Source organism: the organism of the source record quoted next, unplaced genomic scaffold, assembly GCF_019419815.1.
Source record: "Pyrus x bretschneideri cultivar Hongxiangsu unplaced genomic scaffold, Pyrus_bretschneideri_v1 Contig3, whole genome shotgun sequence".
Classification (NCBI taxonomy): domain Eukaryota; kingdom Viridiplantae; phylum Streptophyta; class Magnoliopsida; order Rosales; family Rosaceae; genus Pyrus; species Pyrus x bretschneideri.
In genome coordinates this window covers 3443068-3467777 of record NW_025999612.1, presented here as the reverse complement: position 1 = coordinate 3467777, position 24710 = coordinate 3443068, and the positions used below count along the sequence as shown (strand labels likewise).

General features: G+C 39.0%; 1 protein-coding gene across 1 annotated transcript; it reads left to right on the top strand.

Moving 5' to 3' along the window:
- Positions 1-1934: 1934 nt before the first annotated feature.
- On the top strand, positions 1935-23642 carry LOC103963865 (cytochrome P450 86A22). The gene is made up of 3 exons (XM_048589645.1): positions 1935-3904; positions 10389-10395; positions 23631-23642. Exon 1 carries the CDS (start codon positions 2291-2293, stop codon positions 3896-3898), a length of 1608 nt encoding a protein of 535 aa, XP_048445602.1. The 5' UTR covers positions 1935-2290; the 3' UTR covers positions 3899-3904; positions 10389-10395; positions 23631-23642.
- Positions 23643-24710: the final 1068 nt, after the last annotated feature.

Sequence of the window (24710 nt, the reverse complement as noted above, 5' to 3'; positions counted from 1 at the left end):
AGGGATCACTAGTATAAAAAACCATTTGCTGGACGACACCATATGTTTGTCGCGCAAAGGTTGAAAAAAAACGCAGATAGAGGGAGATTTGGCGCCAACATCTTGCGCAACGACCATTTTTCCGCGAAAACTTTGAGCGATGAAGTGTTCATCGCCCAAGGTGCTATGAAATGGTAGGTGAGCCATTTAAGGCCAAGTAATTACCACGAGCTTTGCGCGACGAAGAAGTAATTACCATGAGCTTTGTGCGACGAAGTCTTCGTCGTGCAAAGGTCCCACAGGTATAAAATTACATATTTACTCTCCCTTTTCTCACATATTTTTCTCCAAAGCCCTCAAGTTCTTCTTGTTTTCTTCTTCCTCAAACCCCTCATATCGGAAATACAACTCGAGTTATACTTTCATGAACTATTCCTGTCATTATATTCAATGTTGTTTCTAGTTAGGTCACTAAAACCTCATTGATATTACATTAAACTTTCTAAAATATTCGGGTCTTATAATACGACCCATAACATGAGGAAAGAGCCACTGAGAGGTACAGTATTACTCCGAAAATGAACATCAAAATATATATTGGACGACTTTTCTTGCCAAACGTTATGGACGGATTGCAACGACTGTCCTCGAGATAAAAGCAACGCCGTATAAGCTGGTATGCTCAAAATAAATGTTGGTGGTTAGCTCACCCAACCAAACAAGCACTCCCATGTCAACAATCTGCTCTAAATTTATAATTGCATAAAAACAAATTGTCAGAGTATCACAGCTTGGTACGCGCTTTCATTTCTAGTAGAAGTTATGTTCATATGTAATGAGTTTGATGACAATATATGATTGACTAAGTGACAACTGAAATTTCCACTCTACTCAAATATTGTTGTCGCAATAAATAAAGAAAAAGAAATGGCAACAAATGAAAGTTTTCATACTCGACGATAACATCAGTATTGTACCCGAATTCTTTTAAATTACAATGGAAGGAATCAAATCATTTGTATGCCTAAGCCTAACCCATTTTCAGATATGAGCTAAACTCGAGGGCTTATTGTATCCTGAATTTTGCTCATTTATTTTCCATGATAATATTGTATTTATATTGAAAAACTATGTAGTTTTATACTTTTATAAACATACTCTTGTAACTCTAAATTCTCTACTTATTTATTTCTCATTATAATTACTAAACTGTGAATCTAGTACACTTCAGTAACTGTAATTTTCTAGATCGATAAGATTCTTGTAACTCAAATGCCTAAGAGTGTTTCTTACGAAATCTCGACCCAAAACCACGTAAATTTCATCAGGGATAAGCTCTTTATATGGAAGCTACATAAGTACATAGAGTCGTTATTCATTCACCATTCCATGTCTCCCATGCATACAAATGCACACAATAGTAGACATGTATACGGCTTGCTCAACTAATCTCAATAACTCCCACACTGCTTCATTGAATGCGAAAATTTAAGATGAAGGTGCACTTTCCTCCAAGTTAGGTGAGAAATTCATGGGATTTTCCTCTAAAGCTCCATCGTTTCTAGACAGAGATTGACAGAAAGGTGATAATATAAGGTTTTGTTCATCTCCATTACTATTGAAATATATGGGATATTATATCCATACACGCTTATAATTAATTTATAAAATTTTTACATAGGAAGGGTGGCCAACTACCTTACCTCCGCTAGTATTAATTATAAATTTTGACAGTTTCTAGATAATTTCTCTTGTATATGTGTGTGTATGTGTGTATGTATGTATACATATGTATATGAATGATTAGACAGAAATTGAGAGAAAGTGAAACGAAATTAATGGACTGAAAAGAAAGAAAAAGAGAAACGAACCGCTTTTTCAGCCTCCCTAATTATTCCCCGGCCCCTCTTCTCCCCTCCTCTTCGTGTTATAAGTGACATTTTTTCTTTTCCTTTCCTTCTATTCATTGCCTCACTCTCCATCTTCTTCTTCTTCTTCTTCTTCTTCTTCTTCTTCTTCTTCTTCTTCTCCTTCATCATGCACATTGTCGCAGAACCCTAATCCAGATCTCACATTCCAAACCCTAGCCTGCCAGATATTCATTTTTCTTCACAATTTATCTGGGATTTCTTTCGTCTTTCAGTTTCGATTCGGGTTTTTCATTTTGTTACTTAATTTTTCATGTTCTTGCTTGTCCGTCCATTTTTTCTTGGATCAGTTTAATTACTTGGGTCAGGGGTTAACTTTCGTATTACTGGGAAGTGAAGTGGTTTAAATATTTTCAAGCGCGGGCTTGCTAATCAGTTATTAGATGGAGGCATCAATGGCTTTAATGATCTTATCAGCCATAGCGGCGTATTTATTTTGGTTCAAGATGATCTCACGGTCAATGTACGGTCCACGTGTCTGGCCGGTAGTCGGCAGCCTTCCGGGTCTCATCCAGAACGTGAACCGGATGCACGACTGGATCGCCGATAATCTCCGCGCGTGCGGTGGCACGTACCAGACGTGCACCTGTGCCATTCCCTTCCTGGCACGCAAGCAAGGGCTTGTGACTGTCACATGCGACCCCAAGAACTTGGAGCACATTCTGAAGCTTCGGTTTGATAATTACCCCAAGGGTCCTACCTGGCAAGCTGTGTTCCATGATCTGCTTGGTGATGGGATCTTCAACAGTGATGGTGACACGTGGCTGTTCCAGCGCAAGACGGCGGCACTGGAATTCACCACCCGAACGCTCCGCCAAGCCATGGCCCGTTGGGTGAGCCGAGCCATCGAGCTTAGGTTTTGCCCGGTTCTTGAGACGGCTCAGAACGAAGCTAAGCCTGTAGATCTTCAAGATCTCTTGCTCCGGCTCACTTTCGATAACATATGCGGGTTGGCCTTCGGGAAAGACCCACAGACGCTAGCTCCGGGCCTTCCCGAAAATGAATTCGCAAATGCTTTCGACGGAGCCACGGAAGCCACGTTGCAACGCTTTATCTTGCCGGAAATCATTTGGAAGTTCAAAAAGTGGCTTGGGCTCGGAATGGAAGTCAGCTTGAACCATAGCCTCCATCGCATCGATAAATACCTATCCGCCATCATCAACGCGCGTAAGCTCGAGTTGGAAAGCCAGCAACAAGGTCTTTGCAATGGGACCCCACATGATGACTTGTTGTCTCGGTTCATGAAGAAAAATTCCTACTCCGACAAATTCCTCCAACAGGTGGCGCTCAACTTCATCCTAGCTGGACGTGACACGTCATCGGTCGCGCTGAGTTGGTTCTTTTGGTTGGTGATTCAAAACCCACAAGTTGAGGAGAAAATCCTTTTTGAAATTTGCACCGTTCTGATGGAGACACGTGGCAGTGATACTTCCAAGTGGGTGAAAGAGCCCTTGTTCTTTGAAGAAGTTGATCGACTGACATACCTTAAGGCCGCATTGTCCGAGACCCTAAGGCTTTACCCTTCCGTTCCACAAGACTCCAAGCAGACAATCAACGACGACATTTTGCCGAGCGGGACTTTTGTACCGGCCGGATCTTCAATCACATATTCAATCTACGCAATCAGTCGCATGAAGTTCATTTGGGGTGAAGATTGCCTAGAGTTTAAGCCGGAGAGGTGGTTGTCTTCTGATGGCAAAAAAATGGAGGCACAAGATTCTTACAAATTTGTATCTTTCAATGCCGGTCCGAGAATTTGCTTAGGCAAGGATTTAGCTTACTTGCAAATGAAGTCAATCGCGGCAGCGGTGCTGCTGAGGCACAGGCTCGCGGTGGTGCCAGGCCACCGGGTTGAGCAGAAGATGTCATTGACATTGTTCATGAAGTATGGCCTCAGGGTTAACGTGCACCCTAGAGATTTGACGCCTATTTTGGCAAAAATAGGCAAGGGTGGCCAATGCGGAAAAGAAGATGTCGATATTGTGGTTTGAGAGGGCTAATTAAGGTCAATGTCACATATAGCTCTTATAGTTCTAATATTATATCTTAGAATTAACACTCCTAAAATTCTCATTTTGCACTCCAAACTTTCTGTATTTAGAAAGAAAAATACACTTGTGAGGAGTGCCAAATGAATTTTTTAGAGCGTCAATAATAGTTCTTTATATCTAATAGTATTAGTAATATATATATGAGAAAAAAAAATGGAGAAATTATGGAGTTTATTATGGACCTTATATTTTGAGTGATTCTATATTATTATGGTAAGCAAGACATTGATTGGTGGGAGACTTGAAACATAATTATGTATGTTTGTAGTGGACTTTTGGTCTATGTATCTACATGTCATATTTAATAAGAAATAAGAGAAATGAAGCTCAGTTTGTATATTACCCTTGCATTATTAAATGTGTCATTAATTAGATGAGTGTGGTTTAATCCACCAAGTATATGTACCGTACACGAATCGTGATTTTAATGCCACCCGTGACCGAATCGTGGTGTAATGTCACCCGTGACCAAATTGTGATATATTCTAACCTTTTATGTGTCATTTACATTTAGGGTGCGTTTGTTGCACCGGACTGTCTCGGACTGGACTAGTTGCAGGGATTAAGCTGGACTAGCTTAGACTAGATTAAGTTGGATTAACTTAGTGATGCGTTTGGTGCAGTGTCGGACTAAGAAGCAGGATAATAAAATTTTCAACATGCAATTCACAAATCCGACACCAAATTAGCACAAACAACTCAAATTGGGTCCAAACAGGGACTCTTTCTTCTTCTTCGGAAATTACAAGCAAGGACTCTTTCTTCTTCTTCTTCCTGGAAATTACAAGCAGGGACTCTTTCTCCATGTCATTGTCCCTGGAGCCCTGGAGCACATTGCACATTGCACACTACACACACACACACACTTAACAATCTGCTTGTAACCCATCAAATAGTCAACGGAACGGGTAGAATCCAATCAGTCCATAAAATTTAACAGATTGACAAACTCTAACACATAAACCTTAACTAAATCACATTATACAACCTGCAAAAACTCAACTTAAATTTTGAAATTCAACACCTTTCAATAAACCTAGATTCCATAAATAAATAACAAATAAAAAAACAGATGGAAAAATTTCAAAAGAACCAAAGAGAGTGAGAGACGTAAAGAGAGAGGGTTACTTCGACGGGGATCGAACGGGGGAAGAGGAGGAGCGATTTAGGTGGAGGGTGACCAGGATGCTGATGAGGGCAAGCAGGACGTAGAGATGAGGATGAGGATGAGGAAGCATGGCAAGGAGGGAGTAGGGAATGCAGGGAGTGATGGCGACGACTCTCTCTCGCATGAAGAGCAAGGTTTTCTCTTGCAGGTGGTCTTACAAGTCCCGCCGAAGTTCTTGGCCAAGAACTCCTAACGAAGTCTTTAATCCCAGCGAGTCCCATCTAATCCCATTAAACCTAATCCTTGTGCAAACCAAACATGAAACTACACTAGCAATTAGTCTAGTCTGGTCCAATCCCCCCTAATCCGGTCAAACAAACACCCCTTTAGGACTTCAAAGTAGTGGGGTTTGCAGAAGCTTTTCACCTATGACTCTGTGCCATCTCCTTCCCCCAAAGTAAAGCGCCTAACCTCTGAAACCTCCTTTGCCATCGGCCACTTTGCTCAGGCTTGAGGTCGGTGGCAGCCTAGCCCTCCCTTCCTCGTCCTCCTCTATCTTCCTCGTTCGTCCACCCTATATTTTCATCCCTTTCGTCTATCTCTTCCTATTTTTTCGCCCTTCTTCCTCTTCCTTTTTCTCCCCCTTGTTTCCTTTTTTTCTCCCCTTCTTTCGTTGTCTATCCTCCCGATTTCCCCATCTCCTCTTTCTCCTCCAGCTCCACCACAGTTTTTCCCTCTCCAAGCCACCAAGGTTGGAGATTTAGTTTATCTATTTATGCTTTTAGCTTTCTTTTGCTTTCTGTCTGAGCATTTTGTGTCTCAGGTTGCTTTAAGCTTGGTCTCAGTATTCCTTGAGTTTATCTCAAATCTATTTTCTTTGCCTTGTTCCTCTCCAATCATCGCTTCTCACCGTGAATCTCCTACCATCTACCCTTGCTGCTTCGCAAAATTTAAAGTGCTTTTTGCATTACTTGGTAGGATTATGGGAGCGCTTCCAATGTGGGTAACTTGCCTACCCCCATTTTCCGTTCATCCTTTTGGTTCTTTGGCCCTTTTTCCGGGTGGTGGTGACGGATCCGCGGTGGCGATGCGACTGTGTTGGTGGAGGTGGCTGTCTATGGTTTTCGATTTGGTTGTTGCTATGGGCTGCTCACTTTGGGCCCTTCTCATTGTAATTTTCATTTATGGTGTTGAGCTTTTGCTTGGCTTTTCTGGACTTTTCATTGTAATTTTCGTTTATGGTGTTGGGCTTTTGCTTGGCTTTTCTGGACTCTTTTTTGGAGTTGTCCTTACCTTGTATTAGCTTTCTCTTTAATGAATTATACTTTGTTCGTCCAAAAAAAAAAAAAAAAAAAGTGTCATTTACATTTAAGGGGCAAAATATTCTTGGAATTTTTAATTTATTATGTGCTTAAAATTGATCTGGTATGACATATTAACGCGATGGTTTAGACAGAAGCTCCTCGATTGTGCTTTCTAGAGAGTTTTTACAAAGTCATGAAGTAGCAAAAAAGGGTATTTACAAAAGAGTTTGACAAAGGTTATAAATAAAAAACAAAGTTAACAGTGTTTAAATAATTCTATGGACCGCAGGACCACTAGTACTATATATAGTGAAGTGCTCACTCCAACCAAAGCATATCGTTATATCATAAAATAAAATCAAAAGGACAAAGAAAGGAAATCGAAGCAGACTTGGAAGATTAAAACATCACAATAGGCGTAGAGCTACAGGAGGAATATAGAGTACTTGAATACGTACAGATCTGCCAAATCTAAACAACAAATACTATTTCAACATAATTTCATTACTTGGAACTATTTAACCTAATTGATTACAGCACTGTCGCTATATAAACTCGACGTCACGACGAATGGAGAAGGGAAATTAACTAACTAGTTACAATTAGTTGCAAGGTAAAATTATTCTTGATCATGAACCAGACATGCCCCTTTAAGTACAGAGAAAGTAAACATGAATTTGGAAGGTGTGGGCAGTGGCGAAGCCAGAATATGTCAGGGGGAGGGGCGAACTTAAAATGTCCAAGTTCAAAAAAATGGCACATTCAAATCCTTTTATATAGTAATGTATTCCATAACTTATTAAAACAAACAAAAGCATGCAAGGATTTAGCACTGTTTTTTCTTGTAGTATCGTTTTATTACGTAACAGTATGGTGGAAAAAAAACTCTTTGACTCTCAGACCAGAGAAAAACTTGTGTGGGGCTTGGCTTGCCACTGGATTTTGTTGAGTGGCACTACAATCCACTCAAAACTCGCCACGTGGCAAGTCTTAAATATATTCTTTTATCATTCTTTTATATTTCAAATTTTTATAATTATTTTTTTAACTAATTAATATATTATATATATTAATGTTATGTTTCCTTTTTTATTTCTTTCCCCCTATATTTTTTCTTCCCAAATCCACCCCACACCCCCTCCCCCGGGGCAACTTTGTTTTGTCGTAGATCTTAGGTTTCAGTACTCTTACTCCTTTCTTTCTTTCCCAGTTTCGTTTCTTTCTTTCTTTTAAAAAATAAAAAAAAAAATAAAAAGTTCTACACCCACTCCAATTTTATCATGGAAAGCAACTAAGAATCTGTAAGTTTTTTTTCTTTCTTTATACAATAGTTGCTTTGATCATGTGACATGAATAACCCACATATATAGATGTAGTAGGGTTATTTTCTTTTCTTTTAATTGGGGGTTTTTGGGTTCGGGTGAGGTTTTTTGGATTTTTTATATTTATAATATGAATTAGGGTATCTTCTATGTTTGCTACCTTCTTTATTATGAGTCTTTAATTAATATATTAGTCTAATCTTTGATTTTTTTTTTTTTTTTTCAATTGATAGGTTGCTGCTGAGGCAATGGAGTTTGAAGAAGATCTGAAAATCGGAATGGTGGTGCATTCAGACGCTGAAGCTTACAGATACTTGGTTGCTTTCCATGATAAACTTGGAGTGGGTGCATAACTTTATTTTATTTTATTTAAAGAAAGAAAGAAATGAAATTGGGAAAGAAAGAAAGGGGAGGGAGTCCTATGACCTACGGCAAAACAAAGTGTGTGTGGGGGGGGGGATTTGGGAAGAAAAAAAAAAGGGGAAAGAAATAAAAAAGGAAACATAACATTAATATATATAATATATTAATTAGTTAAAAAAATAATTATAAAAATTTTAAATATAAAAGAATGATAAAAGAATATATTTAAGACTTGCCACGGTGGGGGGATTTGGGAAGAAAAAAAAAATAGGGGGAAAGAAATAAAAAAGGAAACATAACATTAATATATATATATATATATATAATATTAATTAGTTAAAAAATAATTATAAAAATTTTAAATATAAAAGAATGATAAAAGAATATATTTAAGACTTGCCACGTGACAAGTTTTAAGTGGATTGTAGTGCCATTCAGCGAAGTCTAGTGGCAAGCCAAGCCCCATACAAGTTTTTCTCCTCCTGCTGTGGATTGGATTTTAGCCAAGAGTTCATACGAAGCCTAATTGGCTTCTTGGACATTTTTACCCTTCCGTAACTAGGAAACAATAATGTTTTACTTTACAATTTTTTACTTCCTTTCCTTATGTAACTAATGGCCCAAGTAAAATGAGAGCTACAACCCAAGATACAACGGGAGGCCGTCACAAACATAGGCCCAAAGGTTGCAAAAACAAAAGAACCCTTACCTCAACCTGCATAAACCAGATTGCCGCCGTTGTCACATCTTCGGAGGAAGCCAAACTCTGACCCGAGAAAGTAGACACCAGATCCAAGTCCCCTTCACAAACCCCTGCAAATATATACAAACAAAGTATCATACGGGTAGAGAGTGAGGCTAAGGAGGTATGTAAAATACCCAAGACTTGGCCTTGATAGGGATTCGGCATAGGCATGCCGGTTGGGAAAAGGAAAGTGAAGGAGGGTAGTGGATTTGGTATCCAATTCTTGATCGGAGCCCGCCTATCTGAGTACATGGTGGGATGAGGATGGAGTATCATAACTAAGGAAGAGAGAAGACAGAAAATTAAAAGACATAAAGCAGTAAAAGTGGGCAAAAGACGCCGGATAAGGGGCATGGAGCCCAAACTTGAGACAAGCTCAACGGATAGTTGAGACTCGATTAAGGAAGAACTGAGATAAACTCGGGGAGAATCATGAATAAAACAAAAGAATGAGACTGGAAAGAGGAGAGGAAGATATGGATGCAGAGGAAGTGAGAGGGGAGGAAAAAGAAGAAAACGGTAAATGAGGGAAGAAGAAGACTAGAAAGAGGAGGAAGTAGCAAGTTGCCACCTAACCCGAGCAAGCGCAAGGGGCGGTGGCTAAAAGTTGAAGCTGGAGATGAGGCTCTGGATCTGGGTTTCTAGAAAGGGAAAATGTGTTACTCGAATTGTACTGTTTAACAAGTTTTAAAAACGTTATTAGAGAATAATAAGTGTACAATTGCTAGAGAAGCCTCATTTGAAAAAGGAAGAAAAAAGAGATATAAATATTGAGATATACATAGGTGAAACATATTTCAGATATATAATTGAAAAACATCAGTGTTTATTGAATAACACAACAAAAGGTTATAGTGCCAAAGAAAATGAGATTCATTGGCTCGTTACCTGGTTTGAATTGAACTTGTAAACCTTATTATGACTGTCTGTAATTTAGTTGTACACATGTTCATAGTCGAGAAGTGTACGTACACAACTTCTGCTTGGTATTAATTGTTACAGGATGATACTCGTATTCCAAGAAGCATATGCAAGCAATTCCTGGTTGATTTCGAAAGAGGCCATATTCTGTTCTTTCAAAGTCGTGCACAATTCTATGGTGATGCAATCACTTACATCCACCAACGTCATCGTGTTTTTCATTTCTCGGTTACTAGGGATGTCCATCCATGATGGTCTTCCCCTTCAAACTTGGCTGAGTGGAAAGGAAACCTGCACCAACTTGAGTTACAATAACTGTCCATATCCTCATTTTGGATGCACTTAACAAATTCCATAGAGAATTGAAATACATCATTCCCCTTATTCCATTAGCATAGCGCACCTTAAATTCCTCAAAGCCTTTCCTCTACTTAGCAACCAAGTTTTGAATATCATCGTGATCTTCATCACTTCTTCTGTCTTTACTACAAAATAACCAACAACATTTCCCAATACATCTTCTATCGAAGGCTGAACCAATATATATATTCCTTATGTTCACAATTTGACACCAGATGGATGGCCTTACAAAACTCAAGTTTGATCTTGATGCTTCCATCGCGGATTTCCAAATGAGAACGGACACAACTTCGATGCGGGTAGGATTTGGCATGGTGGAACTTGTAGTTTTGGTCTTGAGAGCAACAATCTTTGGAGCATTAATTTAACACAAACGTTTTCTGAGTCACATAGCTTTCTTGGACAACTTGCATGGAAGGTTTGTCAGGAAATCCAGTGGTAGAAAAAGTAATGCTAGAGCATCAAATTCTGATACAGGCACTATATCACTAGTAGTATTGGAGCCAAGGGCAATTGCAGCCCAACTTTTAAAGAATCTGCTGGTTATAAACGCATTAGCTACCTTATGCAAAATAGCAATCCCGATCACCATGTCACCATATACAAAGAAGTTGGCTTGGACTAGGAGAAGTTAGTGTTGAGAATATCAATCCCGCATTCAGATTTTACACATGTAATTATGTTATCGGAGAGTTCTTTTATTAACTCGTAAGCTATGTAATGGTACACTTTCCATTAGCTCATAGGCTAGATACAATGGAAGGCTGAGGTTGATTGAGTTTGTTAGTTCTCTCTCTCCCCTCCAACGGTTCTTTTTGTACTGATGTTGAGCTTATATGTTCAGTGTGATGAATGAGAATCCTAGCTGCAAAAGTTATATTCTCTCTGCGACAAACCCTCTGTGTATCCATTCTTTCTTCTTTATTTTTCACATCATACGAGAATTATAGCTTACATTTTGAATTACATTTATGGTAATCAGAGTTTGAATTTTAAGATGGCCTCAGAGCCTGTTTTGATTTGAAATCTGGGCGTTGGTTCAAGAACAAAAATCTTGAGCTAGTGATTTGAGTCTAACATGGCTGTATCTAGAGGGACTGAACTGGAGGCATCAATATTCAATAGGGATAACTTCGATTTCTAACAAATCAAAATGAAAACCATCTTCCGATCTCATGAGCTCTAGGACTTGGTTAAGAATGGGTTTACATCGCCAGAAAAGAAAGATGAAGACCTCTCCGCTGACGAAAAGAAGCTATTGAGAGAGAACATAGTCAAAGATGCTTGAGCACTCGGAATCATCCACGGTGTTGTATCCGATCAAAATTTTCTTTGGATGCCAATAAAGAAACTGCTAAGGCTGCTTGGGACATCCTCAAGCAAGAGTTCAATGGTGATAAAAAGTGAAGTTAGTCAAGCTTCAAGGACTCAAGCATGAATTTGAATATCCACGAATGAGTGATGATGATTCTGGCATGAATTTGAATATCCACGAATGAGTGATGATGATTCTCTTTCTGTTTATTTGGTTAAAGTGTTTGATCTCATTAATCAGATGAAAACTAATGGCAAGGAATTAGTAATCAACGAATTGAGCAAAAATTGTTCTTCAACAAATAAAAATATAAGATGATACAATCATATCAGTAAGGAAAGAACTAATTTACATGAAATCATCCTTAACTAAGAATCTTGAGATTATAGGAATATAAAAAAGTTAACACTCTCAAGTTAGTGCATATATGTCGCACATGCCCAACTCGTGTAAAAAACTTGAAAACTTATGACTTGAAATAGCCTTTTTAAGGATATCTGCTAACTGATCTTCCGTTCTTATGTTGGTACCTCATTTATTTTCCCTTCTAATTTTTCTTAAATGAAGAATCGATCAACTCTAACATATTTTATCCTATCATGTTGTACCGAATTATGTGCAATGTCACGAGCAGCTTTATTATCACAAAATAGTTGCATGGGATGATCATGCTTTATACCTAATCGCTTGACAAAAGTTTAAGCCACAAAATATCACAAATCCACAAGGTCATACCTTTGTATTTAGCTTCTGCACAACAATGGGCAACCACATTCTGTTGCTTACTTCTCTAAGTAACCAAGTTACCACCAACAAATATCAAGTAACCTGATGTTAAGTGCCTATCATCCACCGAACCTACATCAGTATAACTTTCAATTCTAAAATGGTTATTCCTTTTAAACAAAATTCCTTTGCCCGGACTTCCCTTCATATATCGCAAAATCCTCATTACTGCATTCATATGTTGTTTTCCAAGGTCGTGCATGTATTGACTTACAACACTCAAGGCATAAGCAAGGTCTGGTCTTGTGTGTGCTAAGTACATTAAATGACCTATTAACCTTTGGTATCTCTCTTTACCAACTAGTACTAGATTAGGATCAACACTAAGCTTCAACCCTTCCTCCTATGGTGTAGCTACTGGCTGACAAGCTGATGTGCCAGTTTCATGCAGTAAATCAATAATATACACTTCCTTTAAGACAAGAAAATTCCAGAACTGCTTCTCAATACCTCAATTCCTAGAAAATATTTCAGGGATCCAAGGTCATTCATCTTAAATTCTATAAACAGGTATCTTCGCAAGGTCGCACGCTCTTCCAAATCATTCCTTGTTACCACCATGTCATCTACATACACAATGAGTGTAGTTAGCTTCCATTTCGTTTTTCAAAAACAAAGTATGATCTGTGTTACTTTGTCTGTAGCTAAAGGTTCTCAAAGACTTTGTGAATCTTTCAAACTATTCTCGAGGGGACTGCTTCAAACCATACAAAGATTTCTTCAACTTGCACACCTTTCTTTTGTACTTATCTGGAGCGTTACATCCTGATGGAAGATCCATATAAATCTCTTTTGTCAAATCTCCATGCAAGAAGACATTCTTCACGTTGAACGGTTGTAAGGGACATACCTTTATAAAACACGAACTGTGTTGATCTTGGCCATAGGGGCAAATGTATATGTATAGTCGATTCCATATTTTTTTAGTGTACCATTTCGCCACCAATCTTTCCTTAAAGCGATCCACTGTCTCATCAGCTTTGTACTTCATAGTATAAACTTATTTACATCTAGCTGGCAAGTCTGTGATCTTCTAGTTACTATGCATTCATCTCTACAAGTCTGTGATCAGTTTCGTAAATAATTTTGGGAATACCTTGGTTGACATAGTCAGGGAAATGATGTGGAGGTGGTGCATCTGGGATCGAAGACGATTGCTTATAGGTATGGGGCTTAAGGGTGGTGAGATTGACTGTGAGATGACTGGTGGCACTGAGTTGTCTGGCAGTGAGGATGGCAGTGAGGTTTCTTGCATCGGCTCATCCCTTTTAAGGTTTTCAACATTGTTTTCATGTGAATGATCACCACTTGTCTCCAAGGTATTACCACTTAATTCCAAGTCATTCACAACAATATTTTCTTGTGAACGATCACCATTGGTTTCTAAGACATCACTAGTTAAATCTAAATCATTCACAATATCTATATCCAAAATAGTATAATCAAGAGTTTGAACTTCTTTCTAATTCTCCCCCCTAAAGTGAAAACCCGGGATTGGCAAAGTACATATCAGTCTTATGAAATGCAACATCTATAGTGACAAACAACTTTTCGACGGATGGTGATAACATTGATATCCTTTTTTATTTAAGGCATATCCTACAAACACTATGTGGCCCAAAGTTCAAGCTTATTTCTTTATTGTTTATGGAGATGAATGAATGTTCCACAGCCAAACACATGAGGTGAAAGATTAGGGACTGTAAGAGCTTCAACATGTGAGGATAGAGCTTGAAGTGGTGTTTGAAAATCAATTGATCGAGATGGAACACGATTAATGAGATACGCGATTGAGGTAAGAACTTATCTCCAATAAGATAAGGGAAGACGTTCCTTAAGCAAGATAGCATGAACAACCTCCAGAAGTTGATGGTTCTTTCGTTACAACCCTATTTTATTGTGAAGTAAATGGACATGTGGTTTGATGAACAATACCATGATGATCAAGGAAGGCATAAAGTTCAGAGTTCACATACTAGCTACTATTATCACTCTTGAAGACCTATATTTATGACTTATACTGTACTTGCACCATTTTGTGGAAACATTGAAACAAATAAGGAACTTCACTTTTGGACTTCATCAAACAAGCCTAAGTCATACGTATGCAATCATCAATAAAAGTAACAAACCAATGAGCCCCCAAATGTAGTAGTTTTACAAGATCCCCAAACATCAGAATGAATGATCATAAATGGAACTGGACTTTTATTCAAACTTGACAAAAACGAAGTACGATGACTTTTAGATAGTTCACAAACACCAAGGCGACGATGCCACAACCTCTGTAAATACTTGAAAGAAGCATGTCCAAGGCAACGATGCCACAAGCAAACCTCCAAAACTTTTTTCCTCTCCTTTTGAGATCATTCCATGACAAATGCTTGAGTAAACATTCAGATACTGTTCGATGTTAGCTCCAACTAGTAGAGCCTCCCTTTTCTAACACCATAACCAATCGTCTTGCAAGTTTGAATGTCCTTAAAAATACAAAAAGAAGGCAAAAAAATTACAAGACAATGTAGGCGATAGTTATTTGAGTAACAAATGACAAACTATAATCAAGGGAAGGAACAACAAGTACGGTATCAAGATTAAGGGTATCAAAAATGAAGAGCAGCTCCCCTAATAATGGGGGCAGCATTATTGTTGGCAACCCTCACGAAAGTTTTGTTGGACGATTTTAAGGCTTGTACCTATTTAGGATCACAAGTCATATGTTCAGTGTAACAACCCGTCCCGGGATTTACGGAAGAAAATGGGTATTTTTGTATTTTCACTAAGTTTGGGGGATACCTTTCTTTTTAAAATTGTTTTTTTAGCCTTAATTTGTGAGCCCAAGGGGCCCACCCCCTGTTTTGTCCCCGGTTCCCTTTCCCTTTTCCTTTCCCTTTCTTTTATTTCTTCTTACTCTCTCCCTCACCCATTCTCTCTGTCTTTCTCTCCCTCCCTCCGAGCAGAACACACACACACACACACACACACACACACACACACCTATGCCTACACCTATAACTCTTTTCTAACCCCGTGGTTGTGTTTTGGACGTCAAACCATGAAGAAATCACCTCAGAGACATTTCCCCATTTTTCCTGCGAGCACCACCCTTTTCGAGGCAATTTCCGGCTAAACCACGGCGAGTTGGCCAGCTTGTGAGGTATCATTCTCTTCGTCTCGCTGAGTACTACAACTTTCCTTTTTGTTTCACCTAATTTCATTGAGTATTGAATAAGTTACACTCATTTGAATCTTACCCAGTTTCCGGCGGACACCCGTGGCTTCCAGGCTGTTTTCCGGCCAACTCCGACCACGATGACGGGAACCAAGGGTATATTTCAATTACTTACCTTCGGGGCTTCAATTTGATATATTGAATGACATGTTTTGGTTGAGTTTTGAGCTTCATCGGAGCTTGGGAATTCTCCGGCCGAAAACCGGCCTTCTCCCTCCTTGGAATCTGGCGAACATTCAAGGCCTTTGGGCCTTTTCTGCCAAGCCCAAAACCCTTTTTAATTGGGCCATTGGGCCGTGAGGTTCAAGCCCAAACCCAACCCACCTAAAACCTAAACCCATTTACCCTAACCCAAACCCTTTAACCCAATCCGGATCCAAACCCAGACCCGTTTGACCTGTTGACCCGGACCCGGTCTAACCGTTGACTCGATCAACGGTCATTGTTGACTTTGATTTTGACCGGTCAACGGTCAACGTTGACTTTGACCGTTGACTTTTTGGGTTTTCGTGCGGGACCCCTCCTAGGCTAATTTCGACGTTCTGAACCCGTTTCCGATGTCCGTTTTCCCAAATTCAATCGGTTGAGTAGAGTTTGACTAAATGTACCATTTATGTGCTTAGGGGCGATTATCTGTGGCGTTTACTTCTTCGCTAGATGACATGGCTTTTCGACGGTAAAGTACTGTGAGTGGACCCCTTCTAAAAATGCATGTTTTGATAGTATAAATGCATACATGAAAAGCATGATTTGATGATTATGTTTTATGAAACGTTTTACGAGATAACATGCTTACTGAGGCTAGTTTGAATTATTACTATTTTTCCTATAACCCATGTTCTTATAGAATATCTGATGGATGACGATATGATATTGAGAACATGTTTAGAACACCTCTTTATAGTATAGATGATGGATGACTTTATACTATGAAGTTGATTTTCAATATATGTAGGGATAGATCCAGTCCGTCCCGGGCGACGGTTTGGTGTTGGCATAGGGTCTGAAGTGTGTTTTCCTCTGACTGTCTGCTCAGAGACGGGGAGCTGGCAAGGGGCCTGAAGTGTATTTTCCTCTGACTGTCTGCTCAGAGACGGGGAGCTGGCAAGGGGCCTGAAGTGTATTTTCCTCTGATTGTCTGCTCAGAGACGGGGAGCCGGCATGGGGCCTGAAGTGTTGTATCGAACATTCACTAGTGTTTATTGTTTATGCGAATTATGATTTAAGACATTGCACGACATGCTAGGTTTCGGAAAACCTATGTTTATCATTATATTTGTGTTTTCATAAAACCTGGGGGTTAGTATGTTGATAACTGTTTTATTATATATATATATATATATATCAACTTGGTCCACTCATGTTTGTTTTGCGCCCCCTTCAGGACTTAGAATCGAGGCATACAATCCCGACGTCCAGACACTTCCGCATCGGCATCTTCGAGTCCTCTCGGTGTAGGACCCACTATTTTCTTCTAGTGTTCTAGATTAGAGATGTGCTCTGAACACTGTCCTTATTTGCATATTAATTATTCTTTTATATTTATAAACCTTATTTATCCCTTGTTTTCAGCATTTGCACTCAATAAATGGCTTTCGTCACCCACGGGTGTCGGCCAGCACGTGCCTATCCTGGTATTCGGGGAATATTGGGGTCGGGGCGTGTCATTCAGTATCATCATAATCAGTTCTATGCCTTATCTGTAATGTATAAACTTGGAAAGCCTTACAATTGGTCATACTTTCCTGTCTTGTTCGGTTAGATTGATTTTGATGGACACAAGCCTCTGATGTCATTGCACTAAGTGAGTTAAGCGGAACGGGAAAGAATGATGGACCCTAAATTTGTAATCAAATCAAGCCCAGATAAGTGAGCCTACGCGGGCCCAAAAAAAAAAAAACAAAAATCAAAAATTTTCTTTTTCTCTTTTTTCTTGTCTTTTTCTTTTCTCATTTTGTAATACACTGTATTTAAAAAAAAAAAGGTTATATATATATATATATATATATATATATATGTGGGTATGTGGGTAATTATTTTTTTTACGTAATGATTTTATTAGATTTATTTTATGCAAGAACCTACTTTCGATATGTAAAATAGTTTCAATGTAAACTCCTTTTTGCTACAAATTATTTCAAAAAAAAAAAAAAAAAAAAAAACTAGTTAGTAGTATTTCATGTTCATATGTAATTAGAGATATTTTTAGTTTGAAGTGGAAAAGGGTGATTGTGACAGCCCGTCTCGGGAATTTTAAAGCGTACACGTGAAAATACGATTTTGCCCCTAGTGCGTTTCCTTTACGTGTTGTGGTTGTTTTGGGTTTTTGTTGGCATGTTTTGGGCCACACACACACACTAACCTACACCTACACACTTTCCCTGCCCTGTACCCCCTATCCCGTGCCCAGTTCCCTTCCCCATTCCTCCTCCATTGTACGGACACACACACAAACACACTAAACCTCCACAGGTCGATGAAACCAAGCACATATCCATGCTCGTGAGGCTCGTAGGAGTCCAATCATACCCATTTCAGGTAAGAATACCTTCGTTTTCACGTCGAACTCGGGATACCCGATGTTGTTACTGTTCATGCACACGTAATTTCTCATATTTTTGGGAATTTCAAGCTTGTAGGAAGCTTGGTGAGGTCCCTAGGAGGCTTGGGGTGGTTCGTTTGAAGGTTTTGGACGTCGGGATCACGAGTTTCGAGGTTGGCCAGAGTTGGGGTGATTTTCCAGGTGAGATTTCGTGGATTTTAGCACTTGAAAGTGGTATGATTGTGTTCATCTCGTTGTAAGCTTCATTTTGGTACCAATTTTGTGAAATTTGGTTGAAAAACGAAGAAGATATCGCGATTTGAATTTTTCTCGATTTTCCGACGCCGACGACGGCGCCGGAGCCTCGCCGGAGAAGACGACGGAATATTTCGTCAAATCTGACGGAATATTCCTGACGCCATTGACGGTTACCGTTAGGGATAACGGAATATTCCTGACGGCGTCAACTGACGCCGTCAGCGTGCCAGGCATGTGCCTGCTCGTGGCCGGCGCGTGCGACGGTGAAAAATTATTTTAAAAATATGGGGATGTTCCTGAGGTTGAGTAGATCACGTTGGTGTATTCATACACCCCATTTGAGCATTGTATGAGAAGTTATTTATAAAGGTTGGTTATGTGTTTTAAAATTAATATTTTTGTAGTTGTTTCGCATATAGGTGAATCCTATCCCGAGGACGAGCGTGGTCACTCGAGGTAGGGGGTTACAACCCTTCCACATACCAGTGAGTGGTCTTTTGGTTTTCCGTATATACCTATATACTTATATTTTTTTTCCAGAAAGTGAATTTAAAACGTTTATTCTTTATATGCCATATTTATATTGCCGGTTGTTATGCATGATTAGTTGCATTGTTAATTGTTTATATATATGTATATTTGGTGCTGCGGACGCACAGGTAAGTGACAGGTAAGTGTTATTCATGTTTACATTCAGTAGTGATTCGAGATGCTTAGAGAGCTCATAACCCGCACCCCCGGTGTTAGTGATCCCGCCCAGAGTTGGGCACAGTCCTTCACGTGATGTTCACCTCCCGCACCACACGCTCAGCTTGGATCCAATTTAGGTGCACAGTCTTGTCGTACAGACCACATTAGGTGGTTCCGACTCGTAGGTGACCCACGATTATTCGCCCAGCCTTCACGTGATCGTAGCACTTGAGCGTATTTATACATTACACCCATGCCTGTCGTACAGACCACTTTAGGTGGTTCCGACTCGTGTGCAGGTCTAGTTAGTGAGATTGAGATTTGAGCTCTAGATTCAGCCGTACAGGTCACGTTAGGTGACTCCAGCTGACAGTTTATATGATGTTGATATGACTTTTACCTGAGCGCTTACATTTCATTTTGAGGTTTGGCATAGCATATTCTTGAGCATGATTGGTGTATATATATATATATATATATATATATATATATATATATCTATTTTCTGGGAAGTATACAGGTTTTACGGCGAAGGGTTAGAACTCATTTATTAAATGGTTTTCGAAAAGCTTTGTTTTTGCCCACTCACGCTTTTGTTTTGCGCCCCTCCAGGTTCTAGTTGGCTAGCACGTTTGGTGGTTTCCCAGAGGATTTTCCCGGCATTTCTGACAGACGATCACCAGCGTAGGGCCACCTTCGGGTGTACTGTTGTTGCGTCTTTTTCTTTAGGACTACTTTAGGCTTTATGCTCTGAACTTAGTGTCGCACTTATGCTTGCACTTGTTATTACTTTATGTAAACCAGTTTTTATTTATTCGTATTACTATTTCCATTATTATTTTATTAGCTTCCGCACTGTGCACATGGTTACGTCACTTCCACGTGACGGCCAGCATGCCCTGATCTTGATCGGGGTGTGTCAGTGATTATATGAGTTTGGTTTGATTTTCCTTACAAAGGGCCGAGAGTTCGAGGTTGGACTAAATGAGTAGTTTTGTTTTGTTATTTTCTCTCAAAGATGAGGTGGAGAGTTTGTAACATTAGGAGTTAATGATTTGGTGATTACTCACCACTCTAAATGTGAAGGTGGAAGTTGACTTAAGAGTGAGTTGGCAAGTTTGTATTCATTAGGAATCTAAGAGTTAAATGTTTGGTGATGATTCATCCCTCCAAAATTTGAGGAGGTGGGATTCATATCCCTTAGACTTTGGACGTGGCTTTTAAGTGTTTGTTCACCTTGCATGATATTGATTAACTTCACATTTGTTGTTTTTCTATTGGACCACATTTCATTGCTAAGGATTAGGACAACATTTGTTGCCTTATTATTGGAACACATTTCATGGTGATAATTAGGTTAACATTTGGTGTGTTTCTATTGGAACACATTTTATGTCTAATGATTGGCACAACACTTGTTTTCTTTCTATTGGCACACTTGTGGAGATTCTTTGGAGAGGAAGATGTCATGCAATCTCTATCAAGGAAGGTGCACTCACAAATGGAAGACATGGAGAAAAAGAGAGAGGAAGAAGAAGAAAAAAGAAGAAGAAAGAACCACTCCAACAAGAAAGCTATTCTCCCTTTCATATTACCTTCTTATATTTTTTTAAAATGTTCTTAAGGCTTTAAGCCATCTTTCGCTGTATTTGTAAGTCCCTTGTATATATAGTGAAATACAATGAAAGCAAACCCCAGTGAATGTAGTTGATTTGGCGAACCACTTAAATCATATGTTGTTTATATATTTTGGAGATCATTCCCATGAGAAGCACTTCCACCAAACTATCGAAAATCTCCATTTATTTTCCTTAAGAATGATGTACAAAAAGTGTGAGACAAATCCCAGAAAAAATACATGAGACCTTACCCAACAAATCTCCACAAAACTCACCGTCATTTTCATCTATCAAAAGAAAGATATCCAAAAACTAGAAATTCGTCCAGCCTATTTAACAGATCAAAAAACCAACATCCATAGATTATATCATAGTACTTTCTTCATGAGAGTTGTTCGTCTATCTCTGTAACATGATATATCCAAATTTCAGGAAAATCCAACAGTGCGATCGTCCAATATGTTTGAAATACCAACTTAGTCTCTAATCCTGCAGAAAACTGGACAGCTATGTTATGAGTACCAAAACCCCATTTTTCATAGCTCCGATCAAAACACTTCCTTCACAAAAGTTGTTCCTTATCATTTCCTCTATAACATATCCAAAACCCACGACAATCCAATCTATGTACTGACTTGTACCCCAGTTTGAACAGTTGATGTTCGGTTAAGCTAGCCTTCTCTGTGAACCTCTTTGCATGGCCAACATCTCCAGTTTCTTTCTCTCCCTTCCATGGAAGTTTTTTCAGCAATCTGAACCCTACTACGTATGTAGAATTTCAGATATATTAAAGAAGAGGAAAGGGAAGTGGTGAAGAGAACAAGAGGGAGGAAATGGTAACATATTGCTTATCATTTGCATTAAAGATTATTATTTTGTCAATATTATGCTTATATTACTCTTGTTACTAATCAATTTGATTTAGGTTGAAGCTTACAGGCTTGTTAAAAAAGAAGAAGTGAGTATTGATATCTATGTGAACATGACATATACATATGCATTGCAAAGCAAGAAAAAAAGTTGTGTTGAGTCTTGTAAAGTGTTTGAGTTGTGAGGATATTCAAGAGCTGAAATTTGCGTTGAATATAAAATAATGAACCTTGTATATGTCAGGCATAGGGTGCAGGGCTTGAGTATACAAATTGAATGATGAAATCTTGTATATGTCAGGCGTCGAGGGAAAGGCTTGAATATACCACTGGGCATTGGGGGATGTTCCTGTTTAATAAAATGGAAACTGAGAGTTTAATTACAAAAATTGGGTTTAAGGGATGAACGGGAGTTAACTCATATTCTAACGTACTCGGAGCCAAGTGGTATAAGCATGGGTGGAACGTGCATGCTTGGGTGCATTAGGTATGTGTTAGCGGGATTAGAAGAGAGTGAATACATTCATCCATCTCATTTGCATATATTTCATGCATTTGAAAGAATTGTTACAATTTAATTATCATCTAATTGGTAGTTTTTTTTTTGTGAATTAATTTGTACACTATTTTATTCCGCTGCGTATTTGATAAATTTGTATGTAACATTTGTTATATGTTGTATGGTGTAATCATTATAATTTTATTTTATTTTCCACCATATCTTGGTTGTAGAATTTATTTCTATAGCTAAGATATGGCTCACACCATAGCTCATGAATAGTCATTATTCGCAGGCCGGGGTGTGTTTCTTTCTTCTTTCTTTTTTTTGTGAGAACACGTACAAGAATGGATCAATGCATGAAGACGACGATTATGGGATTTGCTGGTTTCTAGTGGTGTGCAACAAGTCTAGTGCGAGCGTGATTCTAGAGTCCATGGTTGAGATACGGTGACAAGTGATTGCAGAAAACATGATGGTACGATGCGTTCATGGTCTACTGCAACGTCGGGTCGGACTGCAACGATGCAAGGCAATAGGTCTAGTTGGTTGGGTTGTAGTAGTTGGATGCAGTCGGGTCGGGGTCAAAGACGATTTGGGTCGGTAGGATGCATGTGGTTGTTCCTGGCAGCCGTGTGATAATAATGACGATGTTAATAGAGGGTCGGTGGCAGTGGTTCAAGTCTGGTGCGTATGCGTCAGTGCGTATGCATCAGTGCGGTGGTTGGCAGTTAACTCAACAACAAACTAATGATTAGGTTATGGGTTTCTGATTGAAATTGATTTCAAAGAAATATAGGCAGCAATGGCACACATAGTTTACTGTTCATTTTGAATTCAGAGAGGAGTAGCAACGACAATAGTCACTTGCTAATCAATAATTAGCAACGACAATAGTCGCTCGCTGATCAAAGATCGGTGCACGAAACACGATTGAGCTGCGACAGTGCTATCGTGCACAACTAGGTTTTTTCCTATTTTTACGACCTAACACTGGTGCCAAGAAGAGAATGCTTTTGGAATTGTGTATTATATTTCTATTCATCTCTCAAACCATCTCCAACAATGGGCTAAATGCCAAATTTCCCCCTATTTCTCCCCCAAACCCGCTCCAACCCAAGCCAAATCTTTGGGCTAAAAGCCAAATGCCAAAGCTGGGCCAAATTCCCCCCCATGCGAATGGACTCGTTGGAACTTGGGCCACTCTCGGCCCGCCCACACGAGTACACGCCCCACGCACTGGGCCTACAATGCTTTCCCGATAGGGGTGGGCCCCGCAGTCAGCTGGTTGTCGGCCAACATCATCATCCCAACGGCTATAATTGACATCCAATAGCTAGGGTTTAAGGACTGTTGGTTGATCTAACGGTCCAGATTCAAATTTATTTTTTTTAGAATATGTTATTTTAAAATACATTGAATCCAACGACTGAGATTGAATATAATCAAATCTAACGGTAAAAAAAAGAAGATCTAACAGCCTAAATTTAAATCCAATGGTTAAAATAATTAAAAAAAAAATTATTTAACTCAAAATTCACCCAAAAACTCTATAAATACCTATGTATTTGTTCAAACATCCACACAAAACTCAATTTTCTCCTACAATTCTTCCAATTTATCTTTCTACCATTTCTTTCCATTTCCAAATTGTTCGACATGGCAAGAGAGCATATTAGAGGTCATAATTGGATCTGTGAGGAAGATGTTGCTTTATGCTTGGCATGGGTTTTTGTTAGCGAAGATGGTGCAGTTGGCACAAATCAAAATAAGAAGGTTTTGTGGGATAAAATCATTGCAAAGTTTCAAGAAAATTGCAATGGTGGCAGGCGGGACAGTAGTGGTGTTTATGATCGATGGAAGACTATCAACAAAGCATGCACTTTATGGAAGGGAAGCTTGGAGAGAGCCGTGGTTGGCATGGCTAGTGGAAGGAGTGCTATAGAAATTGTGAGTTTTGTTCTTGATATTTTATTTGTCATGTACATAATATTATTTTGCAACTAATTATTATTATGTATTTTTTGCATAGGGTGACAAAGCAATGGAAATTTAAAAGACAAGAGTAACACCAAAAAATCAAGTTTTTAAGTTGCAACATGCTTGGAACGTCCTCAAGGATTGTCCGAGGTGGGGAACTGATGCAGACCAACAATGGGGAAGATTATTTCAACGTGAAGCCGCACAGACAAATGCTAGAGATGAAGGTGTCGATGAAATGACACCGTCTCCTTCTTTTGCAAGGCCCTTGGGAATAGATAAGCAAAAGGAAGCAAAGAGAAAAGGTAAGTCCCAAGATCCGATGAGTGGACACTTTGCTACCGGAATTGCAAAATTGAACGAAACCCATAGCGCTCGCGAAGAAGAATCGGCTCAAATGCGTTTGCAAATGAAGGAAATCTCAGATATGGAGGAAGCTAGGTTTGAAATTAATTTCATGATGGAGGACCTCATCAAATACAATCCAGAGAGGAGGAAGTTCTTATGTCTTAAGCAAAAGGAAATTATGCGAAAGTCTGCCTCAAGGAGTATGTTTCAAGATGATGACTCCTCTGAACCCTATATCCCAAGTCCTGTAAGAAGTCCATCACCAAGTGAAGATGGTGGATATGATTATTAAGTTTATGTAGTGTATCAATTATGTGCTTTATTAATTAAGTTTATTAATTGTCGTTTGTATTAAGTTTATGTAGTTTATTAATTATGTGGTTTATGAATTATCGGTTGTATTAAGTTTATGTGGTTTATGTACTTTATTAAATTTATGTCTTATTAATTATTGTTTCCATTAATCTAGATGTCTTCAATAATTATTGTAC

Coding starts and splice junctions, on each gene's coding strand:
- LOC103963865 (XM_048589645.1), top strand. CDS start 2,291: ATGGAGGCATCAATGGCTTTAATGATCTTATCAGCCATAGCGGCGTAT.